The sequence below is a fragment of the Glandiceps talaboti genome, chromosome 13, assembly GCF_964340395.1.
Source record: "Glandiceps talaboti chromosome 13, keGlaTala1.1, whole genome shotgun sequence".
In the NCBI taxonomy this organism is placed as follows: Eukaryota; Metazoa; Hemichordata; class Enteropneusta; family Spengelidae; genus Glandiceps; species Glandiceps talaboti.
The window spans coordinates 13,159,948-13,185,460 of record NC_135561.1 but is presented as its reverse complement, the minus strand read 5'-3'; the positions used below and the strand labels follow the sequence as shown (position 1 = coordinate 13,185,460).

The following is a 25,513-nucleotide window of genomic DNA, read 5'->3' as shown; positions in this document are numbered from 1 at the left end:
AATTACTAAAAACGGGTGAAAGGTTCATGTAGCGTCGGCAAGTTTAGCATTCTTGAGTTCACAAGATAACTAGGTTACTCGATCAATTATATGCAAATCGAACTGTAAAAGCTATAATTGGTGAAATAAGGGTCTTTAAATGTTGTAATGTATTTCTGTATGAAGAGAGAAATATGTAATATACTATAAACGATAAGAGCAAGCGCCAAGATTCGTGAGTTATAGCACATAATAGTTATCGGACAGATTTGAAAATGTTGTGATTGAACATGAACATGTAGTAAAAGTTAATAGTTACGGACTTCATATATTTTAATACAATACCCACACAACGTCATGGTCAGCTGTGATGACAACAATGAGAAGCCACGATTATAGTTTATTTCCCAAAATATCTCACCTCATTTGATGTCAGATTTGCCATAAATCTATTTCAGAGAGATCGAGCGATGCAGAATTGAGAACATTACTTTGCAGGCTTACCTAATATAAGCATACGGAACTGTAGCTAAGTTAGAATCAACATCTCCCTGGTTTTCCTTTGGTTAACTTAAACGTGCTAAAACTTATACATTTCATATTTACACTCTCTACATTATAATTCTAGATCATAACAGATGGCCTTGGTTAGGTTTACTTAGAGAGGTGAATGTATAACATGCTAGCATGAAACAAAACGACACAACTTTTTCAATAACTCTTCAATGTTGTACAGCACATATCTCACTATATGTTGTCCAGATATTCCTAAAAGCTTGAGTCTAGTGAATTAACTGATAAAAACATAATACTGTAACTGGAGTTTTGATAGAGTAAAAGGGGTCGGAGACTTGTTGCGAATGAGGTTTATTTGTTGTGTTTTAATAATTATGTGTGAGGGTTGTTTAAAGTAAAGCCTCTCCGATTTTCCTGTAGGGTTTATGGTAGGAAATTATATTGTTGTGTCTATAGTGTTAGGACTAAAATATTAGCGATGGTAGGGGTGATTTCTTTGTTGTAGTGATGGTCGGCGTTGATATAGCGATGGTTATGATTGGCGATACTGCCTTAAATACTAGTGACATAAATAATTAAAACAATGGTCTTACATTAGTACAATAAGCATCTCTTGTACATAAATGATGCATGTTAATATGATGTCCTATTAGTACTTGTGTGATTGTTCGATAAAAAATGAATGAAAGTTCCTAGGCATTCATGAAGTATCTCAAGAGTACTATCTTTACAAGACTACATACTAATCATCTTGATTAAATTGGAAATAAAATTAACCAACCCTGTATTCTAGGGACTGTTGCTGATTGCCCATTTAGCCTAAATTGTAAGAACTGTCTACACTCACAAATGGCTATGTTGATAACCAAGCTTACGTATTGTTTAACAGGATGTCAATCATGTTTCTAATTAAGTCTTCTTATTGAGGATCTTTGTTCATCTCTGCCAATGTCCTTCAAATTCTAGATAAGTGTACAGATCACTTATTGTTCCATTCAGGTGCTTTGTGGACTGTATACGTAGAGACAGCTTACAGAGATGATAACGGACCGTTTGTGGGAAAAACACGATTCAAACCATAGACAGTTCCGCTCCACTGTCTAGGTACAAACGAACAAAAATATAATTGACAGGGGATGATTAATATTTGATACTAAATTTCTCTAGATATGGAAAGAAATAGATTAAAACCTTGTAAATCAATAATAACAGTTTTCAGTTCATTAGATTATTGTCAGGATTCTTGATAACGATCAATGATGAGCAATGCTTAATAGTTCTAGTTTGTCCGTTGGGTAGTACATGTACGCACTCATTATATTGTAATATTGCACAGCAATTTCATCTGATGAGAAGCAAAAGTCCCCGAACATAGTGTGTGTGTGTGTGTGTGTGTGTGTGTGTGTGTGTGTACGTACGTGTGTATGCATGCATACATACATACATACATAAATACGTACGTACATACATACATACATACACACATACACACATACATACATACATACATACATACATACATACATACATCATGGTCATGCTTTCGTGATCTTCAGACGACTAAGTCAGTTTGCCAAGGTCTATATTTTTATATCTATACACTCTTACACTCATATATATTGATAACATTTTTAATGAATGAATGAATGAATGAATGAATGAATGATATGCACATAATAGACTAACCGACTGTAGAATATTAGGATTGTATTGAGATACTGATTATGGCTCCGACGGTTATCTCCGAGATCAAAAGCATAAGACTAGATTCATCTTTGGCGACTACATGTTGCAATGTCAATATTCGCTATGAACCCAAGATGACAATGTTATCGATTCACGACTAATCATTACAAAGTTGATCTGTTCGCGTCTTTTATTATAAACAGTGTTATCGGTTTAATCTATTTTACGGACATGTAAAGTTTTTTGTCGCGCATTATGTCAGTGGATGAGCTGTATCATTGATATCTCTTATCGGATTTGTAGATGTTTCGTTCCGAGTGTATCTCTACCCACGGCCACCGAGTGTGATAAGCCTAATGTGTTACGGTACTAATTACATCTGTATATATACTATTGTTTCGGTACACCAAAGGAACATACAAAAGCCTGCCATCGGTTGGCAAGATAAACGCAAATACGAGATAAGCCTTACAATGGTAGTAATCTTGTCATATTCTTGGATGAAATTATTTTTTCTTGCGAGAGGTCTAAACCAATATTGATCTCTTTATCTCGATCAAGAATTTGTTACCCATTAGCAATTTATTTCAAAATTCTCATGAGTCGTGCGGGTAGCCCTGTGGTCGGGAAGACGTATTTATCAAATGATGACATTTTATAAAATGAGTGATATGATTATCCGAAATTAGGCAGACTAGAAATGGTATGAATGGTTTTAAAAACTGGTTTATAACATATGGCATCTACAATTCATTTTATAACAAGAGTTGGTGAAATAGTAGATATGAATACTAGTTTTAATATATTCTAGTGTTTTGGTTGATGTTTTAAATGCAATTGTTAGGATAACAACCACAACAACTAATGCTTACATCTATGTTCTAAAGCCCAAATATCTTTGTAAGTACGCGACTTTCATATGCACGTTTTTAAATTTCAACCAAAACTTTTATCAAATTGAGTAGTGATTACAATGTCAGTAAAATAAATTCATATAGACACAACTCTAGCCATCTTCATAATGAGAACTGGAATCAAGCGTATTTTGTTTATCAAAAGTGTTGGAAATCCCATGATGGCAATGACAAACTGATCCCTTAAGACCCGGTTTAACCACGTAAGCACGTAATGGACACAATAAGTAGCTTTATTGATCAATCGTGTAATTAGATTTTATGTCGATAATGACATTGTCACTATAATTTACTAAAAAGCATTTGAAATTGTCCAACACAGTATGAACACGATAATGGCAATGCCAATTAGGGTGTAAATGGTATAAAAATAAAACGGCAAACCAGTTGTAAAATTATTGATATCCGTACAGGTAGCGGTACTATTATAGATGTAAGTGTAATAAATTCTTGTGTGCCATTCTCTAAACGCTGAAACGGTGGATACAATGGATAGTACTATAGCGGTAGTACATGTATACTGAAACGGTTTAATAGGGGAAAAGTTAAAATCTATCATGTGGTGTTAACATTGCTCTTACTATTGATACGATAATTTAATAATATATGCGTACATTAATCTGTTAAGTAGCGTCGTGAACTATAGTATTATCGGAAGGTGAACGTACCGATTCAAACATAAGTTATAGATTGTAACCTTTGCGTGCGAAGCGCAGCACACTTTTGACAGGAGACAAGCAAAACATAGACATTAAGTATTTACGCATACGTGGATTCTTGCTATTAACCACACCACATTAACCACACTATTAGCCAAAGTGTGGAAATCTGTAAGTTCAGTATTGACTTTCTCTTCTGTTTAATATTGAGGAGTCATATTCCCTTTACACATGTATTGTTATATAATTTTTTTAAAGGAAATCTTTGGAACAATATATAGCAGAGACCTTCCACGTACTAAATAGACATCTGTGTGTACATTTGTTCAGTTGTGTATTACATTCCATTTGGTGAATACTTATTGTTATCATTCACAACGTTCCATGTCGAGGGTCAGGCTTGATTATTTGCAAGCTATTTCTTGACTTCCAATTTACCCTTCTGTATCTAATTTTTTTGTTACAATTTCCTTTGTTTAAACATGGTTTATAATGATTTCTATTTGGTTAAAAAAATAAATTTACTATTATTAAATTTGTTAGTACAATTAACTATTAGTTAAATGTCTTTTTTTTTTAAAAGAAAAAAGAAGCATAGTGTAATTTCTGAATTATCCTCCTTGTCTGCTCTGGAGATAATGTAATTATGACTATCAAGCAACTACGTAGGGACTTTGAATACTGACCACACGTTAAACAAGACTAGGTACAAGCAATGATTCACTTTTTTCCCAAGAGGGCTGGGGTAAACTACCCGATTTCATATAAAAGAAGTTCCAAAATTACGCAAATTCAAGATGCCATGGAAACAAAATATCTTGTTTGAATCTTACTATTACAAATGTAGATTGTTGAATGTAGATGTATTATTGGTGTATCTTGTCGGCAGCACCCTCGTCCAGATGCTGGATAGACTTTGATGAGATATACTGTAAAAGTAGAAATGGGATTAGAAGTACAACTTTGCTGTACATACGACGTGTGAGTTAAGCATAAATATTGCATGTCCACTACAAGATAACATGTTTGAGTTTTCAGGTTTCTGTCAAGTGTAACAAAGCTAGACAGTACAGACTTGGAACAAAGAAAACAATCAGTAAACTGTCCGAAGTTTATTCAAAATTGATATGTATTTAACGAAATTTACAGTAAGTGTAACAAAGGTGGACCGAACAATCTGGAAATGTAGAAAGAACGCAAAATAAACAACATATCAAAACTTTTTAGAAATGTCTAAAGTATGATTGGTTGGAGTTTTTCAAAAACATAGAATTGATTTCATAACAATGAGCGAACCCTGTACAATTCTAACTCACTGCCCATGATTGATTCCCTGCATATAAAATATGACAAAACGTTGCCAGCATTTATACGAATTGAGGAATGACCTGAGTTCTTAACAAGGAGACGAGGACATTTAGACATACTAACTTTTTGTAGGTTTATACAGTTATCCCCATGTAATTGCTCTAAACTCCATGTCATTGGCATTAGAGCGATGCAATTACATCTTGATTAAGATAACTTCATTAATTCCTGTGGCTTTACGGCTTTGGGACCATTAACCCTATTTCATATTTACAAGCTAGGGTAGATATGTTGATTGAATTGTTGCACTAACACAGACAGACAGGCACACATGGTATTTAGTCACTCGTCAGGCCTGTCACTCGAAATCATTTGTCATGAATGGAGATGCATATTGTGTAATGTGCCGTGTGTTAATGAGACAGGCTGATGCTTTGGAAACCAAAGGTAAATATATGATTGCAGAGAATGTGGACTCAACAGTATGAGAAGTATTGCTGTCTACATTAACTGTGACATTCATTGTGTTAACACAAGATTTAACCTAGATAACGTCCAACTTGCAATTTATAACCCAACACATTTAAACCCTCTAACCACAAAATACAAAACTAATTGTAGATCGTATATCTTGAGCGACAAACTCTTTACCAAAGGGAGGAGGAAACTTACCATGCACGTGTTGTGATTAATCCAATTTACTTAGCTGCAATATTTCACTTGGTACCTAGTCTAAAGTACAAAATGAAAATTTGAATCTATAAATTCTTAACTTGCTTGAAAACTACAAAACGATTGATAAGTAAGTCAATCTCAAATCTATAGGATGGACAATAATTTGTCAAAATATAAATTTAATAATGCTAATTGTTTGAAATGAATACCTAATGTGTTATATCTTCCACTGATTATCTTCTAATCAACATGTGAATTTTACAAACAGTATTGTGAAGACAAATGTTCGATCTCCTGATATAACACACGGCGACGAATGTCCTGATATATACATTGAGGTAACTTTCCATTTTTTCAAAGAATACTACAGCTGTTGAAAACTTTACAATATTAATCTTATGCCTGTCAAAATACTGTATATTCGTAATGATCCCTTATCGATTCTAACCGTACTGATAACTAGTGATTGGTATCGGCACTGCCAGTGATGTTTCAAAAACTCTTTATTGTGACTACCTCAACCTATAGTACTATGTCAGTGCCCAGTGTAAAAAACATTCTACACGCCTTTGGATTTACGCCAATAGAGTGATCGATTGTGCACGATTAGTCTATTCTAACACTATCTCAATAAAAGTCAAACAACCAATTATAGCATAATTCCATTGTATATTTTGCACATACTGCTTTGATCGTATTGTATATAACATTGGAAATCACCACACGATCTGTTTTACACTCACACGTTTATGATGTTTATGACCAATTCCCTTAAGCATTTCAATATTTATAAGATTGAAATAATAAAGAATGGCGGTAAAAGGTGTTGCTCTTCCTAGCATATATTCAGTATAGCTGTTTTTCCCGATCTCATTAAACGTTGCTCTCAACACAGGGCAATATGTGATGTGATTGGGGCTCAAAGATATCAAATTGATCCTTAAAGAAGATGTACTAGTTCATGTAGTTGCCCTTTCCCTGTACATTCGGTTTATGACAGCTTTCTGAGAAAAAAATGGCATCCATGATAAGCAAGTGACGTTTGAAGCAATGAAGTTAGTCACACAAGTGACGTTTGAAGCAATGAAGTTAGTCACACAGTAATAAAGAAATACTGACAGACTGACGATTCTTGTCGATATGTACAGCTCATTGTAAGTCAGTGTTCACTGGATCTGTATGAAGAAATCAATAACAAACTGTATATTCCACACTTTAAGATAGCAGGATCGTAATTTCTTGCTACATTTAGTATAAATGAAAGAAACCATTAAACATTGCAACAAGATGCAAAAATGTTTTGATGTTTGCATTTGATCTCTATGTGGTTACAGTTAGCTCAATTCATTCAGAACAAATATTAGCAAGAAATTGAATTCATTCAATCTTACTATCGTGAATTGTAACATGTACAGTTTCTTATTCGGTTCTATATTTTTTATGAGAGAGAGCCAATGAACACTAACCCGCAAAGGGCTATGAGGATTAAATTGACAGTTTGATTGTGTGTGGCTTCATCCAGTGCAGAGTTATCGCCTCGTAGTTTCTGACAAGGCGTTGGTCAGATTTGACTTACAACCAAATAAATATCACGAAACAGTTTAGTCCCGTGATTTATATTAATGGTTTCGTGGCTTACTTTGAAACACGTGGCAATGTTGGAAAATATAATATCATAATAATCATTGACATTATAGACTCCATGGTGGTAATAGTTTATTTTAGATTTTCATTTTAGGATAGGTTAGGTCACATATATTGTTAACACATTAAGAAACACGCACAGACAAACATTGCGTGTTAACATTGTGCCTAGGCCATAGTATACTATAACTAAGAATGATACAGCTAAACAAGCAGTGGTCACAGAAAACTATATGTGACATACAAATTTACGATCAAAGTTGGTCATTTGGAAAATTTAGGTTGCTGCGTTACTTGATAGATAACAAAAGTTTTACTGCTCAATGGAGCATGATTGTTATCGAGGGAAATTTCAAGGGCCAAATGAACGTTTATAAACAAATCTCTCTCTTCAATCACAACCCTGCTGTGTTCAACAATATAAGTGCTCTTATCTAGCAAGTAAAGCAACAATCTCAACTTACCAAACAATCAGCATCGATCTTAAATGATATGCTATGTGCAGTCTTCTGGTGAACACTCCCTATTTCAGCTGTAAACTGCCCCAGAGGGTTTGATGAACGCTTTAGTTGTGGTATATTTAATTATATGCAATAAAAATCTCTGCTATTTTACTTTTGCCAAAATAAGAAGCGCTTCTCAATAAGCTCGGCAATTTTGTATTATGTCTGGCAAAATGATTGTCATTACTATGAAGTACGAACATCAAGGATAATGCCTGGTTTTTAATGAAGTCTATTGATGAATTCGTATTCTGTGCACGTATACACGCTACTGGACAATTTGTAATTGATTCTGTCAATAACAAATCAAACACTATAAACTAACTCAAGTACCTCCCAGGTGTTTAATGTGTCTTTCGTTTGTAAAATAATGTCTTTCATGCCTTACTTTTAAAGACACTCTAAGAGTTACAACAATCTCAAAAGAATGTAGGTGTCTGTGGTCCTTGTAAAAGCAATTACGAACATATGAATTCACTAAATCAATCATTGCTAGGCATGTCATGAATTAAGACGTAATTTCACTACAGCAATATGAAAAAAATGTCAGAAGCTATCATTAAATCTTATAACGTCTCTAAATCACCAACAACAGCTTGTATATGTCATACAATTCAATGATGTAGGGCAAATCTAATCGATAGATGTAAAACGTGTGACATTTTCAACTCTGTACTTATCTTCACCTGTCGAATCTGAACTTTTCCATTAGTTTTCATGCAAGTTATGAATCGAGAGCAGATATTGTTGTATGTATGTATGTATGTATGTATGTATGTATGTATGTATGTATGTATGTATGTATGTATGTATGTATGTATGTGTGTGTGTGTGTGTGTGTATGTATGTATGTATGTATGTATGCATGTATGTATGTATGTATGTATGTATGTATGTATGTATGTGTTTTCTTTGCTCTACATACATACTAACTAGGTTGGGTAAATGGGTGTCATTTCAGCATATTACATATTTGTAATCTGTGATTCAGTAACACAATTCTGTTTTTCAAAATCTCAATCTTAAGTACACATTGTATCCCATCTGGACAGGACAATGCCAATTTTATCATCAGAATTTCTTTTATCATTAGAATTACCAGTGCATACTATTAAATTATTAAATTTTATATCAACGTTTAATATAAATGTAATAGCGCATGTTTTATTAAATCTAAAGGAACAATATGGACACATGCTTTGCATGGCAAACGAGCGATGTGGTTATCGTTGTAGGCGTAAACAATTTGTGAATGTCGCGACATCACATGATGCATGTTAGCTATATGATCAATGCCTAGATTACCAAACACTACTTTTCCAACGTTTCATTTAATCGGTTTACTTCACTATATGGACATCGAGGATTATACTTCATTTTGCCATCTTTCCAAATTACTTTTCATTCTGTTCGGTGTGCACATGCAATTCAAGCTACGCCCCTAGTGGGAATTTACTCATAGAATGCACCGAGGTGTGAATATTTAACGACGCAAGCTATAATGAAGAGAAAGCTGAACTAACGACGTGTATTTTAGCTGTCAAACAGTGGTATCAAGATATCCACTGATACTGCAGGCTACCTATAAGCCTTAATCAGTTTCTATTCAATATTGTATTAAGGAAAAAGTAATAAAATCCGTGCTAATCCGAGTCAGGTGCAACTTCAATGCAGTACGTGTCTGTTTGTTGTATTTTCTCCGGCAAATGAATGTCTTCTCTATGTGGATATACCATGTGAAATGCGAATTTTGGATGATGCTTATGTGCTTTATTTTTCTCCTAAAAATATGACTTTCTTCGTTAACTGAAAATGTTCATTTTCAGCTTATATTGGCGCAATCTGTAATCAATTGTGGATTTGTGAGCCTCAATGAAAGCCAATTAACAAACCAGAACTAAATGTACAAATACGCAAGAGCGATGGCACGCACTAAAAAGTATTTGAAGATAAAACTGATTTATCATAGTGTGCCACAAGTACTTAAATACACAGAAACATATATTTAAAATGAGACTTATGGGGTGTTTTCACTGTGTGTGTGTCTGTGTGTGTGTGTGTGTATTATTCGCAACCTGACAAGATGATATATAGTTGAATAAGAGAAAGAATATGCCAACGGAATGACCAAGTAAATCAATAAAGTATGAAACATAATGATGTTACGTCTTAAATATAAATTCTCAGTAATCATATACAAATTTTGCCATAAATGAGGGTGTGTGGCAAGAGTGAGGGTGATTTATGTATAAAGGTAAAGTAGGTTTTGAAAAAGGCATGACATATATAAATATTTCCATGACATTTTCAATTTTCTTTATATAGCTATTGTAGGTGTTCACGATTGTAGTCTAATATTGCTTGATAAATAACATCTGTCCACAAATCTTCAGATAACGGTCATTCACTCCATAGACACTAATTTGATATTATACCTTGCCCTTATGACAGGCTTAACTAAATTCAACAATTTCATACAATGATTCGGTGTAACGTTATTCAGATGGCATCGACGGATTATACTAAACCTCCGTCGAAAAGTTGACGGTTTCTAAAGAACCTATGGTTAGAAGTGATTCTGTAAATATGAAAACCGCCAACGAAGGCAAGAACAGACAGACAAGACATGTATATATTGTTATTTGTACTTAAACTAGCTGAGATTATTATTTACGGGTTAATAAGAGGCTCCTGTTGGTTATCAGAAGAATATACCCCATTATTCAAATTATGTGATGTGAATACCCAGTGTCTTGGGCATAAATAGCAAATATTAAACTTTAATTTGGAATTCTAAACCATGGCATCAAACTACGTTTGATGTCTCAATCGGTAGTAATTGGGGTTATAACATTGTAGTGCTATAGACGCGCTGCTTGGTTCTGTCTGAGATAAGAGCACGGTACTAGGATCAATAAGAAAAGTGAACGTTTCCCACCCCACCCATCCATCTTTCTTTAAATATCCACACCGTGTGCATATACACGTATTGGCTGATGCAAGACTTCTTCTCCATACCGTTTTTCTAACGACGTAACAGAAAGTACTTCTGTTGAATTTACACTACATACGAATGATCGATATGCTTTTCTGTTGCAGCCAAAATTGATCTGCTGCTTTGTACGAAACTATACTTTATTAACATCTGTTGTCAATATCATAACCTATACATTATTTCCGAGGTTTTAACTTTAAAGTAAAAGCACGAAACTGAGACAAACCGTCGTCATTTTAACTTCAAATGAAAATTTATGTGTTTGAAACAAAAGTTCAAATCTATACTATGTCGTTATTTTTTGTCATGCTCAGCAAAACTCTTACCAACAGAAATGTTTGTCGGGCAAGCCGATGGAATGCATTACGTTAGAAAAGTTTTTTGTTGAGCCTTTAGTCTCCGAAAAGCCGACATTCTTGAAGCAAGACGTCTACAGATTTGTGAGAAATTTGCCTCAAGTATTTTACACACTGGCCACAAGCTTCATTATTTAGTTCCTGGTGTACATTGCCATGAGTCTCAAACAACGAGGAGTCAGCGAGTGAATATTAAATAAGGAGGAAGGCAAAATACTAATAGTTGTCTACAGTGTCAGATCTTTACATCAACAAGCAGTGGTATCTTTGATTCATTTTTGTATCAGAAGTGATATTTTTCTTCGCAGTAAGATATGAATAATATTATGTTGCATATTTGCCTGCTATTTGCGTCTATATCTTGTTTATATGTTAGCCATCATAAAAATCATCGTGAGAAATTTAAAAATACCGTGCTGGTATATTGACATTCTAAAATAAGTATATCTCACGTCTGTAGTAATTCTTCTATTGTATTGGCGTGTGCTATGATGCATTGAATTGTTTGTATACTCAAATAGCCTGACTTGTTACGGGAATACGTTCAAACTTTATACCACACACTGTAATGAAAGTCGACTTTGTTTACTATCAAGAAACCCGATTTCATAATCTCCACTTTATAAAAAAAATGTACGTAAGTAAAATGTTTCCTGCACATTAATGTTTTGCAAACCAAGCTTCACTCTAGTTTCCGCAAGCTTGTGCGAATTAAACATTGACATTTCACGACAATGCACTTGAATACAATGGATAGCTTCTCTCTCATAGGTTATTATATATAAAGAGTAAATATAGCCGGCATTGCCGTGACTGTTTGATGAGAATTTCAAAATCAGGGAAATTTTTGTATTGCAACTGTGAGACGTGTTCCTTTTTTCCTTTCCTTTTTAAAAAAAGAGAGAAAATAGTGATTTTTTAGTTTTTTGATACCCTAGTCGTGGATGATAATGTCAAACACAACACAGAAAGGCCTATATGCTCCTGTTTATTAGATTTTCTGATGTATTTAACGTGGCAGCTTTACTGAATTTATAATTAAGAGCACATGATGAAACGTAGATCAATTTACATGAATACCAGTGTGTATCTTCCTTCAAATGTTATTGCAAATTTGGCAATTCTTATGTTTTCTTTCGAATCCGGAGATGTGATTACAACCTCCTGAAGCGCAATCAAAATTGTCGAGGACAATCGCCGGTGGTGTTAACAGAGTAACATTCACTGATAATCAAAAATACATCCGATAGGTCGTGAGTGCAGGATTGTGTTCATAATTGTAGCCTCTTAGATTGTACTCTTGCAAAGTAACCCTGTCTTGTGATAACTCTATCCAATTCATTGAATATATGTGAAGGTTCATCAAAAGATAAGATGACAAGAAATTGGATATCAACAAGAAACCCTATGGATTTAGACGAAGGACTCATATCCGGTCGGGTTGAATTGCATGAAGAGTTTTAATACGATGTAAGAGACGAATTTCGGCTTCGGCCGCTGCACAGAAAGATGACAGGGCGAATATGAGATAGCAACGATGGCCTCGATGACACACTCGCAATCAAATATCACAGTAACCTTGGTTTAGTAATACAAGTGGATCTAAAATTTCTTCATACCTGTCACACAAGAGATTACCAATGCGTATAATTTGCCCATTGCTTTGCTTCAGAAAGGTTGTTAATAATCAACACCTCAGTGTATCAACCTTTCCTTTGTACATGCAAAACATCGTTTGCTAGACTTTTCCTGTAATTAATAAAGCTATTACTTCCATGTGTTCATTTTGTCTGCTGCCATAAGTAAGCCGCAGGTGTCAACAGTTATTTACAATCCCAAGGGTGTTCTTTCATGACCTTTGCAAAGTAAAGGTAAATGAATATATATAACTCAAACGCTATTAACCAAAGACCTAGGAAATTTAAAATTGGCGAAGTATACAACACATCATTTGACATCCATATTTAATAACGTATAAATTATACAATTACTTGCAAGATCACATGGTTGAGTACAGTAGTTATTAGATACATCGAACGAACAATAACAATGGGGAAAAAGAAAGTTAGATATTAGTCTCTTGTGTATAGGCTGTGCTCTTGGCAAAAGTGGCTGAGAACACTTAGAATTCATAGCGAGGAAAGATATATATATATATATATATATATATATATATATATATATATATATATATATATATATATATATATATATATATATATATATATATATATATATTAACCGTCCTTCAACATCTTCCTTTGGAAAACTGATCAACCAAGCAACACAATTGCAAATGTATGTGACGTACTCACATTATAGTGACAATGTTTATTACTCAATATTATATTACAGACATGAAACATGTATGCATAAATATAATAATTATTTGTTGTGTGGCAGTGCTTAGTTTTGTACTTAATTCAATCTGACAGAAATTAACAAAAACATTTTATATAAATAACTCCATGCATGCATATGTATGTTCGTACATACATACATACATACATACATACATACATACATACATACATACATACATACATACACACATACATACATACATACATACATACATACATACATACATGCATGCATGCATGCATGAATGCACGTACGCACGCACTCACGCACGCACGCACGCACACACGTACATACATACATACATACATACATACATACATACATACATACATACATACATACATACATACATCACTTTTAACCTTCCATCTGCACTTCCTGTAATTCTCTAGGGTTTTTTCAGAACCTGTCAATTTGTAAGTATAACAACTTCCAATGATTTCTGACAAGTAGAAAAAAGCGACTAACTTTACAATCAATTTTATGAGTTCATGTCACACCAAATAATCCATTCTTTCCAGTGTGATATTCTACTCATGATATATATGGCTTCTATCATCAATCGTAAACAATTGAAAGTGAAAGTGATCTACAATAGCCACACTTTCAATTATTTTTGCAAATTCTGAGTGAAAATTAGGAGACATGACTATATATTAGTAGAATAGTGCATTTGTACGTGTATAAATTGAACAATTGCAGGAAGGAGTGTGCTTATAATGTGCTTAAGAGTAGCGGATGCAAACCATTTAATGACACCCGATATCACCAGCTGCAGTAAAAGGTTTTTCATGTCAAAGTGAAATATTTCTTCCGTCTGAGCTGTATCATAGATATAAACTTGGTACATATAAGGTTCAACAATTCGCGCTCACTTGCATGATCTGGTGTACAAATTGAAGTCGCTTATATAGGGTATCGCCAATTACCACGTCTGAACAATAGTATGTGTGTTACGTGTGCAAAATATTCAAACAGCGCACAAATATGTATAGAGTAATCATTAGATATTAACACCAATATTTCTTTTCGTTCAGCCAAGGAAAATACGAGTGACCTAAAGGGGCTTTGTCACAACGAGTGGCTAGACGAGTAGTGACAACCCTTAAGTCACGAGTATTTTTCAGCTGGATTAATGAAATAAAATATTGGAGAATAACAGAATTATACCAGCACAAGTAAATCAAAGAACAATTATACCAGCACGAGTAATATCAAGGAACAATCGGGGAAAAGTAATACTTTCGAACGTTTTGTCTCATAATTCGAACACAGCAGAACCAGTGACGTAGACATGCGTTTTCGTGACATAGACACGTATTGTCGTGACGTAGAACGAGCAGATTATATATTCCTATTTTGACAATTTTGCTCGTGCATGGTATAAATGCGATTAAGTAAAGATATCCATCGCTTATAAAAATGATAACCTACCTTACTCGTCAAAAGTGAGATTATGTTGTGTTTTGAAATCAAATAATCTCAGACAGTGGTCACGTGAAGGATTACTGGAAGGATAAGACCAAGGTATAAATCGGACATACATTTTGCGCAAACAATCAGCAAACTATATACAGCATGTTGCCGGTTACTGTTCACTGTTTCTGATGCAACAACACAGAAGCCACAAATGCGCTACACTTTAAGAGAGCAAAATTGAATTACTACAGTTTCTTGCTATATTTTGTCTGAGTGAAATGAACAATCATGCCACCATAACTGGTTGATTTTATGTAGACTAAATGTGCAGTTTCTTATGTTGGTTAATGCGTGATTTTATCGAACAGATATGGTGAACAGTAATCTACTACGCACTGTAGTAACATTTTGGGTTGTAAGTTAGCTGTTTTGTTTGCTGGGTTAGGATGTCTGCATGTCAACATCAAGATGTGTTTCTTCAGGCTAGAGATTTTATGTGTTCAAAGTAACAGTTACTATAGTCCAATCCCTATATCAAACTCAATCATTTCATGTTGGGGATGAAAAACCGATGTATAAATATCTGTATAGAACTATTTTACCTGCATTGCTAAATAATGTAGTTATTAACAATAACGTCTTCTAAGTCTTTGAAAGATAAACTGGTGTTATTTTCTTTTCAATCGGCCATACGGAGAAATGAAACTAAGACGTCGACATCATATATAAACAAATGTACAAACAGCGAATGACCTTAACATATCAATTTTGTAATGTACACTGTAGTTATTATTTCTCTTACCATAATGTTTGCTTATGTCTCTCAGTGCAATGGTGGCAGAGGAACTGACGTCATGTACAAGGAACTCTATGATATATCAACCACCAAAATAATGGTTCTTGGTGCAGGCTGCTCTATTGTAACACAACCCACCGCTCAAGCATCCCACCATTGGAACTTATTGCAGGTATGAAATCACGATCCTATGCAGCGTTCCCATTAAAGAAATCGACCGCGGCGCCATTGTATCTCTTTGTTTAACAGTGCATGCAATCAGCAATTGCCATATTTGATTTGTAGTATAGTAAGACTATGGATTCCATATTAAACAAATTAAAATAAGTTAGTTAAGTGTAAAATTATAAAAATGGTATTTCTGTATAAAGTCGAACAACTATATATTAACTATAATTGTACATTTCCCTACATTTTCAGTAGTGTGAAGCTTCAGCTCTTTCTAAAGGTTACGCCCGAAATGTCAGTTATTTTGTAACTTTGTTGGAACTAAAACATATTAATCTTAACACGTTTTTGTCGAATTTTTGTTAGTCATTTATTTGATATTATGAAATACAATGTTAGTCCTTTAAGTCATACCACAGGAAAGGAGGTTGTTTGGCACATACTGAAGTGATATGCTTGTTATGTACTAGCTTGGTGTAGATGTCATTGAATTTACTTCAGAGCAAGTATATTCTATGGCTATTGCAAAATATATTCCAAAGCTCATTGGAAGTTGACTAGCACAGTCACAAAATACATTTCAAAAGAAAGTAGCTCACGGTCATAACGTTTCTCACATCGATACGGGTTTTTATGTTTGTTATTGTCAACATAATCCTATGTACAAGTACAAAGGGTTAACAACAACATGTCAAAAGTTACATTGATACCATTAAGTTTCTAAAACTTTCAAACATCGTGTTTACTTCCTAGCTTATAAGAATTATAAGCTGGAGAGTCGTACAATCTCTTTTGTTTGTAATACTCTCTAACAATGATACATACGGGAATCGCTGGGTAGGAGCTTGGAAGAAAACCAGACAGTTTTGATGATTTGTAGACGGATGGATGAACGTAACGATAAATGTCTCGAGTTCATTTCAAAGGACGTCTTTTTTAATTAGATCATTAGCCCCCTGCCGTCACTGCATACGTATCGACTAATGTCTTATTAAGCGACGTGATTTTGTCAATCAAGAACCTTCAACCTGATTTGCCATCATTTTACCCCAAATCATCGATCTTCAACTAGCAATTAAAACTTAAATGTAATAATACACTTCCAAGTCTTACCGTCCAATTTACGTGAACTTCATTATATCCTTCTTAGATGGATTAAAAATTAAGATAATAGAAGACATTGTTGATTGATCTATAATTAGACATTTAAGGCATTACCATTGCTATGATCTACAGAGCCACTGACAGGCAGCTAGAAAACCTAATTGTGTTGTCTATCATTTCCTATATGATTTCCAGAGATAAGTGAATACAGGTTTTGTCTTCTCTATAATATATAAAAGGGCAAACGTTCCCTGTAAACTTATGCTGCCAAGTGGTGACTAGTATATTTCTAAGATGCAAGAAATATAGGTGTCACAAATACACCTTAAATTTACTTTATATAATATTAATAGATTTCTTTTTAATCTAGTGATCCAACAGTACAAAATAAAGTGGTAACCTAGCACTGATATACCATCACTGCAATATTTGATATATGCCATGTATATTTAAAATATATGTAAATTAAATGTAATGTATATGCGAAAATAAGTGTCTCGCTCGGACCATCATGGAAAACGGCTAGTGAGGTGTTGATACTTCTGCCTTTATATTTGGTCTTTACTGCTATCAACTTAAAGACAATGATTTTGAAAAGTAGAGTCCATGCTGAAAAGTAAAAGATCGACGCACAGAATCTCACTCCTTCATTTCACAGTGACCCTAAATTAACTTGCTATATTCCCTTTACGCGCTTATAATAGCTATAAAATGCCGAAGTTCTCAAATTGCGAAAAAGTCGAAATACAAGTAAATGCTATGTACTTCTACATCAAAACCAGGCTATGATTATTGTCAAGTCGCAGTAGGTCTAATGCGCGTTGCAGGCTACCGTTCACTGAATCTGATACAACCACGCTGAAACCAATAAGAAACTGCACATCTACAATTTAAGATAGCAAGATTGTAACTTCTTGCTACATTTCAATGAAATAAACATATACTCCACCGGCACACGAGAACCAGTGTTTTGGTGCCTATATTAGATGTCTGCATAGCGGTACGTTATTCTATTTCATTCAGACGACATGTAGGGAGACACTGTATTCATTCAATCTTGCTATCTTAAAGTGTAGCATGTGCAGATTCGCATGCGTTTCTGCGTGATCATACCAAACAAAACCAATGAACAGTAATCTGCAACGAACTGTATATGCTCTGAATAGATGCAGAAAGCATTTCAATCTCATTTTGATCGTTTGTGCAAGGAGGTAGGGTTGGCCAGATAATTACACATATTCACCAATTGTACAACTTGAGTACCAACTTATGTCTTTTAAAACGATCATGATGGATGTAAATTAAAGTAATATGAGGGAAATTCATGGCTAGTTCCTTCTATTTTTAGATAAAAATTACATCAGATTGTCACGATACTTGACAGCCGGTACTTGAAGCCCTTACGTTTATATCAATAGGTTCTTGCTATTAGAATAGATCAAAAGGTTAACATTAATGTACTTTAATGCATAGAGCTTGGTGTACCATTAAATCAAGCAATCCAAAGTTAATTATAGAGTACCATATGTTTTAACTATGACAGTCCAAGATAGTAACCCATATTCTGGTGACAGCATTACAATATGTTATTGAAATTGCCGATGTAATACAACTTTTCAAAACCAATCTTTTCGAATTATGAGCTCTAGGTAATGTATTGTGTCGTGAAATAGTTGACTTTGGTATAGGAATAGTTTCTCCGAACTATTCCAACAACTGTGTGTGTAGCTGAAAACTTACCAGTAAAGATATGAATATTTCCAGTTGATTTTGGAGTCTTTTTTATCAAACATTCCGTGATGCTGAGTGGAAGGGGTTTCTTGTTAAGTACTGATATAACTTGTAAAGTCTCGATACCTCATACCATGCACTCAATTACAAGTCTGACAAGTTCACACGTAGACCGTGTTTTCACGACATAAACAGCGCTCAAGTAGGAACCATAACTATACATCATTGCCACGTACTGGTATAGGTTACAGAATGTAGAAAAATGATACATTTGCTCATTGAATAGGATGATCGTTCCAACTCTTTACGAAAAAGTGGTTAAATGCGTTTTCTCACTTACGAATTGGTTATTTTGAATTTATTTGTATATCCAGAAGAAGCCAATTCAGTCTGCCAATTTATGCTTACTACACGAACAGTCAAAAAGTAGATACACAAGAGCGAATTAAATCCTAGATAGAAAGAGAAGAATTTTATATAAAATAACATTATTAAAAAAAGACAACATGCTACAATCATATAATGTGAATGATTATAAGACTTGGTAAAATGTGTTCAGCCAGTCAGCAGAGCATATCAATATCGAGGTAATAAACTTCTGAACCGTGCACTAATATTCATAAAATTCAAATGAAATTAACCGGTTAAAGGGGAATGATTACCATAATATGAGACCTAAAGAGGCATAAACTGAGGTGGTATTCTTCTTTTTTTAGGGGGGGGGAGGGGGGTTATACAGAACATGATACTGAAAGGTATTACTGAAACAAGCTTACCATCGCTGTTATTACATATGACAGAACTTAACCTGGTGAATTGAGACAGTGCATACGAATGATTCAATAGCATAATTTAGTGACTTACACAGGTTATAACACACAAGTAGTTCAAAGATTTTTTGAGGATTAAGCTTTCGAGATGTCATGGTCTGCGATCCTCATCAGAATAACAATTCCATATTTACAACTGACCACTAGGTGGCTAAATAAGTGTGAACTGCTTGTGCGTTATAACCTGTGTAAGTCATATGATCTAGACCTTCCAATATGCTGAACATTGTTGGACATTTATATAAGTTAGAATACTTATATCATATTTTCAAGGACAAATGGCTATTATGTTACCAACTTTTGCTAACAATAAATTACAATAAGAAGTGTAGAATGAATATGCCGACGTTTATATTATGCAAATCAGTTAAATAGCTGTTTTACACAAGAATGTTTTGTAAACTACCCCAGTAGAAAAAGCTTCTAAATTCAACACTATATATTTATTTTGTTGTTCTTGTATTGACACATAACTAAGAAAAAATCATTATTTCCTCTCTCACAGCTTTCTTACTCATCGGCATCTCCAAAGTTATCAGACCGAAGTCTCTTTCCTAAGTTTTTTCGTGTATTTCCCGCCGAGAAAGTCCTTAACGTTGTTAAGTATGATATGTTGAAATATTTTGGATGGACTAATGTTGGTACCCTTCACCAAACAGTGGATTTGTTTTCCTTGGTAAGTCTTATCTATATTTTCAATGCATGTCATTAGCTGGTCTAAAGGTATCTGAAACTGTCATGACCTTTCAGCGGTTTGTTGTTCGACGGGTTAACGTTAGGAATCTATAAAATTATACTAAGGCAGGGACCACAACAATGTTACAAGAATATGAATATACCTATGGAAAACGTTGACCAGTGTATCCCTGTATGCTCTGTGTGTATAGCCGTCTTCTTATTAAGCTTTGATAATGCTCTTACATAAAATACTGTATTTTTCATTCAAAATTATTGTCGCTATCCACATTCCCAATATTGCTTATTAACCTCTTTATAAATCTACATAGGATTCATTTATTTGAATTTGAGCTTACTACTGTATATATGAATCCATACGGAATACATGAGCTCACCGGTTTCTATAAACCAGCGATACATTCATCAGTCTGGTATCACGAAACATACAATTGAGTCCTGGTATTTAGAACTTATGAATGTTGTTATCTCCCCAATGATAAACCTGATACGTAATCTATGAATAAAATGATTAATATATAAATAATAAATGTGTAAACCCCACTAGCAGATGGACAACTAAGATGTATGCCATTTAGAATCTCGAGAAATGAATTTCTCTCATGAGCCAGATTGGTAATGAAAGCGATTACAATGATGATAGAGGTCACGATGTCGTCTATGATGATGCCGATTATGATTCCGCCAGCAACATCGTTGAGGATGATGATGGTGGTGGTGATTATGATGATGATGATGATGATGATGATGATGATGATGATGATGATGATGATGACGACGACGACGACGACGACGACGACGACAACGGCTGTGTCGATGATATAATATTATACTGAAGGAAAATATTAAAATGGCATAAGAAGCTGGCTGTTCGTTTTACGATTTATCCTCGGATGAGTAAAGATATAGCAGGTCTAAATTCCATCATTGATAATTCCTGATGACAATACAGATACGTAATCCAAAACTGCTTACCGTCGATAAGGTAACATTTGTAATTTTTTTTCTGGTCAATTGTATAGTTGTTGATATCCTGGGGTATCAATTTATCAGTCCTTTAGTATTTGCGTACTAAGGGGACAGGGCATACAGTGTTGTCTATTGACACATAAAACCTATCTGCTATAAGAAGATTAGAAAGTCGATTGCCAAACTTCCTATGTAATCCCCATGTTTACCAAACGATACCCTTGAGGTTGTATTTTGTATCTCTTCAAGCTTGATAATACTGCTCACTCTGTTAGGATTAATTCACCAAGTTCCGTTGTAGATTAATTCCTTCCTGAGAAGTGCGATTTACACTCGTAGGTTTTAAGACATTTGAAATGTAGTCTATATTGTCTGAAAACATTTCTACTTCACTGTGTAACCCTACTAAACAATACACAACTGCAAAATTAACACACTTCTCTGTATTCCAATGAAATCATTTTCGAGACTTAAACTTTGAAATCAGGAAAATAGATTTTATGACTTTTCTTCTCAGTTTGGATGCGAACTTAAATTTTTGTATTGCGTTTGGTGTGTCTTTTGCGTTCTTTTCATTTTGAGTCAAGTTGTCATGACTGCTGTATTAGATAATACAGATTGTCGACATCCATCGAGTGTATGACATTTTGCTCACATCTAGCTACTAATATGTTAGAAATCATACACATGCGTAATCAATCTTATTCTATAAAATTTATTTTCAAAATGTTAAGATCATATTAATCTAGAGTTATCTTTAAATCGTCCATTTTATTGGCATATAAAAAAAAATAAATTCATAGTTTCAAGTTACCTTTCGCCGGCTGTATTTGATACAACCACGAAGTAAACGATACGCCAATACACATGCTACACTTTAGGAGAGCAGGAATGACAGAAAACAGTTTCTTGCAACATTTCGTCTAAATGAAATGAATTGAAGTACCAAAATGTAGACATAAAATGCAGGCATCAAAGTATTGGCGCTCACGGTGTCTAGTTGCAGTTCATTTGGATGTTTCAGAATAGACAAAATGTTACAAGAAATTACAACCTTGCTATCTTAGTGTAGAATATGCAATTGCTGCGTTGTTTAACTAAACAGAGCCTAGGCGCCGGTGGACGGTAACTTGAACCAGGTTGTCTAATTAGCGTGTGTTTGGATGATCATACATTTTGTGTTCTTTTAAGAAATTGTATTTCAATATTCGGAGTTTGTGATGAACACTTCTCTTTCAAAACATACATACATACATACATACATACATACATACATACACACATACACACATACACACATACATACATACATACATACATACATACATACATACATACATACATACATACATTCATTCATACATACATACTATGTCTTCGGAATTTATTTTTATTCTAGCTTTCAATTTTCACATCTTTTACTAATGTTCTATCGTTAACGATTGGATTTTATTACATAACCTAAATAAATACCACCTATTCAATAGTAACATTTAAGACTTAACCTAAAGTTAAGTATGTCTATTAATAAATCGTAATGGATTTTATATTTGACAAATTCGTACCATGTGCCAAACTAAATCAATATAAACATTTCAAACAAGAAATTAAAGTTTCAAAAAATATGTGAGTGCTTGAGACAGGCCACTCGGTGATAATTGAATATTGGTTAACTATCCATGTGTGAGAGAGAGAGAGAGAGAGAGAGAGAGAGAGAGAGAGAGAGAGAGAGAGAGAGAGAGAGAGAGAGAGAGAGAGAGAGAGAGAGAGAGAGAGAGAGAGAGAGAGAAGAGTGAGTGAGACAGACAGACAGACAGACAGACAGACAGACAGACAGACAGACTGGGGTGGTTAGGTTGACTGTTCTATTTATTATATATATACAGCACTACGCAAAGCAAGGCAAAGCAACTCAACACGACACGATACGATACGACACGATTCGCCATACAGTGCAGTGCAATGAAATTCGATGAAATGAATACAATTCAAAATACAAAGAATCGTCATATGTCTAGAATTCCTAACCAAACAGAGAGGAAATTGTCAGATAATTTCTGTATCATTTAAGGAATGTACACAGAAGATACAGATCTATAAGCTTGTATAATGTTTTTGAGTCTTACGGCAGAGTTCAAAATCAGAACCAATGTCATTGACAGTTGCATAGATATCGACCATATATATAATGCTAACACCATCAACCATTTAGCATTTCTTCCTACATGTCTTCCAATGTAAACCTCTAGAAGCCTTTATTTTCCTTGGAAGGTTGAATGTTGTAACAGCGTATGCTTATTTGATTTTGAAACCAAGTACCGTTAGGATATTCGGCATTCATTACTTACAAAAAAAATACTCCGAAAGTAATTTTTAGAGTTCCCCAGTGCATAGGATTTTTTTAAATTCTTATAATTTCGTGAATGATATATTTTTCTTTCACAGGCAATGGCCGATTTCTTAGACCATGCAGAGGACAACGGTATAAATATTATAACTTCAGAGAGTTTTGCTAACGACCCTGCCGTACAAGTCTCAAATTTAAAAGTATGCTATAATTATTTCACTATTTTCGAATTTGACATTTATATAAAAAGCTGTTGCAAATCAAAGTCAATTGATTGGTTTTCGGGTGTTTTTTAAATTTTTTTTTTACAGAAACAAGGTGCCCGCATTATAATTGGTAATTTTTATGAAAATAAAGCCAGACAGGTCTTCTGTCAAGCATACAAGGAAGGAATGTATGGCGCCAAATATGTTTGGATCATAACAGGTAAGAGTCGTATAAGTCGTCTAATTTAGGATTCCACCTAAAGTGTACATTTTACAATTATTTTCCACAGGGTGAACCATGAAAATTCTCGTAAATGTTAGAATAGACAACTGTTTAGCGGAAATAAAAACAATATTCATCGTCTGGCTCAACAGAATCTTCTAACATTGCTACAATTCCTGTGCATGAGATCCAGTAATTGAAGCCTATAAGAATCTCCACTCTTCACCTTAAGATAATAAGATTGAATTTCTTGCTATATTTTGTATAAGTGAAATGAACTAATTAACGTGCCACCATGCATACATCAAAACAATGGCGCCCACGTGTCTACATCTAGTTGCAGTACGTTTCAATAGATTGATTTATATCAGTCTAAAATGTAGCAAAACATTGCGATCTTCCTACTTTAAAGTGTAGAATGTGCAGTTTCTTATTGGTTTCTATATGATTGTAACAAACAGTGAACAATAACCTTCAAAATGCTGGACATGTCTTATTTCCTTAAACATATAATGATTGAAGTAAATGATGAGAAGATTGAAGTCACTAACAGAGAGATATTGAGAATATATCTGAACGATGTTGTTTGTTTTAGGAAAGTAAAGCAGGCGGTAATGTGATCTTGCACTGTGCACTTCAACATCATCAACAATTTTATAATTTTAATACTCGCATATTTTCTCGTGAATGTGATTGCTTTAAAACATACATTTCACACAAATTAATTAAACAGTATTGCTCACACTCTTAAAAAAAATCAAGTTGAGCTGTGCATAATATTCACATACTATTTCAAACTTGTGCACATATATTTTGGTGGGAAACGGTTTGCACAGAAACTAAAGTGTGTGTCGTTCTTTCTGCGGTTTACCTTTGACTGACCTTGTATCTAGTAAGACGCTCTTTCTTAATCAGTCTACTTGCAAGAACAACATTTCATCCAAGACTGATTTTCAGCAGCGCGACCAAAGATAAATATTTGGTCACGATATAAAGGTAGTAATCTCCATACTTGAAGATATATTTGAAGATGAAAATGTCATGGCACATTAATTTCATGCCGAACTAGACTCGACGTAAGTCAGATAATTACTACATGAGAAAGGCAATATGAACTGACATAGCTTTTTCGTAGATTCACCTCTGTCATTTGTAGCTTGTGTACAACTTTCAATAAACTCATAATGCCGTAGTGCAGTATGGTCTTATGAATACGCTCTTCAATTATCAAATATTGATAATCAGTAAATAGAGTGGCGTGACTTGGATTTTCAAGTAACAAAGTGAGTTAAGTAAACTTAGGTTAGATATTGAAATCGCCAACTAAGAATATCAAGCTTAAGTTTACCTTGTCACTCAAAATGTGAGTTTAGTTGGGTTTTTATTCGAAACATGTCTGCATGCGCCTTCTTTGATAACAAGTAC

General features: G+C 34.2%; 1 protein-coding gene across 1 annotated transcript in view; it reads left to right on the top strand.

Annotated features, from left to right (window-relative positions):
• Positions 1–25,513, top strand: part of LOC144444273 (gamma-aminobutyric acid type B receptor subunit 1-like) — a 76,506-nt gene that overhangs the window by 33,277 nt on the left and 17,716 nt on the right. Inside the window, exons 2-5 of the mRNA XM_078133686.1 lie at positions 15,846–15,986; positions 20,153–20,323; positions 23,758–23,859; positions 23,971–24,085. Of these exons, the coding sequence (XP_077989812.1) occupies positions 15,846–15,986; positions 20,153–20,323; positions 23,758–23,859; positions 23,971–24,085 (529 nt within the window). The remainder of the gene's footprint in view (positions 1–15,845; positions 15,987–20,152; positions 20,324–23,757; positions 23,860–23,970; positions 24,086–25,513) is intronic.